Source organism: Littorina saxatilis, linkage group LG6 (genome assembly GCF_037325665.1).
Source record: "Littorina saxatilis isolate snail1 linkage group LG6, US_GU_Lsax_2.0, whole genome shotgun sequence".
Classification (NCBI taxonomy): domain Eukaryota; kingdom Metazoa; phylum Mollusca; class Gastropoda; order Littorinimorpha; family Littorinidae; genus Littorina; species Littorina saxatilis.
The window spans coordinates 28,850,130-28,852,629 of record NC_090250.1 but is presented as its reverse complement, the minus strand read 5'-3'; the positions used below and the strand labels follow the sequence as shown (position 1 = coordinate 28,852,629).

Here is a 2,500-nt window from a genome sequence, read left to right as displayed (position 1 = left end):
GTTGGCGGCATCTCCTCCCGCCCCTCCCGTTGCTGCTGCCGCTACTGCAGCTGCTGCTGTGGCTGTTGACCCTGAGTTGTCTTCCGAGGACATCCTGAATCTGTGGGCAGAGGACATCGGTGAGATGATAAGAAGGAATTCTTAGACAGGTAAGTATGTTAAACGAGGGAGCAGGGATAGATCTGGGGCTACCTTGAATGACTCAATTTCTGCAGACAGACCTCGGTGTTGGACTCAGGTGGTGGTTATATATACAACCCCGTGCTAAGTAAGTAAGTAAGTCAGTAAGTGAGTAAGTAAGTAAGTAAGTAAGTAAGTAAGTAAGTAAGTAAGTAAGTAAGTAAGTAAGTAAGTAAGTAAGTAAGTAAGTAAGTGAAATGGGTGTTCAAGAAGAACTCGTAAAGTTCGTGGAACCTCGATTAAAAGGCCTTTAATATAAAACGGAGATGCGTTCAATGCAAGCAACAGGCAAACCAGGTCTTAGAAAAGATACAGTCTGAAAATGGAGCTCAATTTACAGACGTTATGAACAGAGTATTTGGGAGAGAAAAACAGGATCTTGAAGGGGAAAGGTGGTCTTGAAATCAGGGGTTATTAGATAGATAGATAATTTATTGCCAAGTGTACAATACATGAATGAACATAAAAAATACACGAGGAAAGCAGCTTGCTGTGTGATAAAAACAAAAATAAATAGCATTCATACATCACTGGCGCATAGCATCATACATACATGGGTAAGACAATTTGGTATCACAGTAACTAATACATACACTATACAGACATGGTGAGAACTATGAAACTCTAAGAGCTATCGGAACCCCTAGGACCCCCCCCCCCCCCCCCACCACTCCCCCCCCCCCCTCTCCAACCCCTGTTCCCGAACTGAACATGTTCCATACTGATAAAATGTACCTCTAAAACAGCACATAAAAATAAACTCTTCCAACACATCACAGTGGTTAAAGAACGACTAAAACTACTAAAACATACTAGATGTGTATTCCGATAATATAACCAGCTGCTAAAACATAGTCTGGCTTCATCGCGTCACAGTGGTACAAGATGGGTTCCACCGTACCACTGTTACAAAATTAGGACCTTGCAATAGCTTGAACGGCCTAGTTGTGGCACAGCTCCAAGTAATCTCTGATAAGAACAATAAAATCTTGTATGCGTTTCTCCCGACTGTGAATGATCACGCTTTCTTCGGCGCAGGACAGTATCGACCAGAGCGTGAGATCAAGAAACTGTAAGTGTGGGATAAAGGAGTGGAAAAAACAGCAGTGCGCATGTATGGAATTTGCTCTTTGACTATCTACTCTGTCGTGTGATTGTGTGTGTGTGTGTGTGTGTGTGTGTGTGTGTGCGTGCGTGCGTGCGTGCGTATGCAGTGTGTGTGTGTGCGTGTGTGTGTATGTATGCCGGTGTGCGTGCGTGCGTGTGTACACGGTGTGCGTGCGTGCGTTTGTGTGCGTGTTTTCTCGTGTGTCAATGGCTCCATGTGTGTATATAGTCAGTAAACAAGAGCGAATACGTGTTTCTGTGCGGGTGTGCACAAACTGCGCGGCAGTAATCGCACTTCATCAATATTCCTGGCATCGATATTAACAGCTATTGTGTTTTCAGCGTAGCAATAGGGTCCGATATTTAGACGAGACAAGTATAATGCCGACGAGTCGAAGACGAGTCGCATTATACTTGTTCGAGTCTAAATATCGGACCCTTTGTGTCGATGCGTTGATCTCAGGTTTTGATAGCAGACGCCGTTTCTTATGCGCATTAGTTTTGTGCAGCCGGCGCCACACTGACTTTGGAAAAAAAACTCGATTTGACAACACAGCTGTTAAACAGCTTTTTATTAGTTCATTCGTATACAACAAAAAGAAGTTTAAGTTTTTTTTAATTTTGAACAAGACTACTTATGAAGAAGACCAAAACACAACATCAACGGAAAACTAGAAACAACTGAAGAACTAGGATGCAACAAGGGGGAGGAGAAGAGAACAGCTAATCCGTACAACGCGAGCAGACGGCAGCGAAGTTTTCAGTTTGGGTGAATGGCATTTATGCTTGTCTCGTCATGAAGCGAATTTTTCAACCTCAGTTATAAACGACTGCATGAATGTTAGTGCCATGGGTTGTACATCAATACTTCAAAGGGGAAGTGGGGTATTTAGTGTGGAGTTACGAGATAAGAAAAGCCGAATGCGAAAGTTTGTGTCAGTCGGCAACTGGCACACAAAAACGGCTGTTCCGTTTTACTCCCCTGCTTGTACTACATCTTTCGACTTTGGGCATTGTGTTGTGTTTAGGGACAGAAAATAATTGGTTTAGTCCTGTTTCATCCCCGGGAAGTTAGCACTGAGAAAAGGGTATGCTATCGACATTTGTAAAGCTGAAAAACATTCCCGAGAAGAATTTCAAGTTGTCAGTGTATGCTGTTGTCGATTCAGTGAAACACCGTGTGGTACAGATGGGTAAACCGGAACCATGCGTC

General features: G+C 43.4%; 1 protein-coding gene across 2 annotated transcripts in view; it reads right to left on the bottom strand.

Moving 5' to 3' along the window:
- Positions 1-2,500, bottom strand: part of LOC138968933 (E3 ubiquitin-protein ligase TRIM63-like) — a 12,331-nt gene that overhangs the window by 7,314 nt on the left and 2,517 nt on the right. For both annotated transcript variants that reach the window (XM_070341609.1, XM_070341610.1), the window contains exon 2: positions 1-100. This exon is cut by the window's left edge and continues 315 nt beyond it. In XM_070341609.1, coding sequence (XP_070197710.1) covers positions 1-100 — 100 coding nt within the window. The remainder of the gene's footprint in view (positions 101-2,500) is intronic.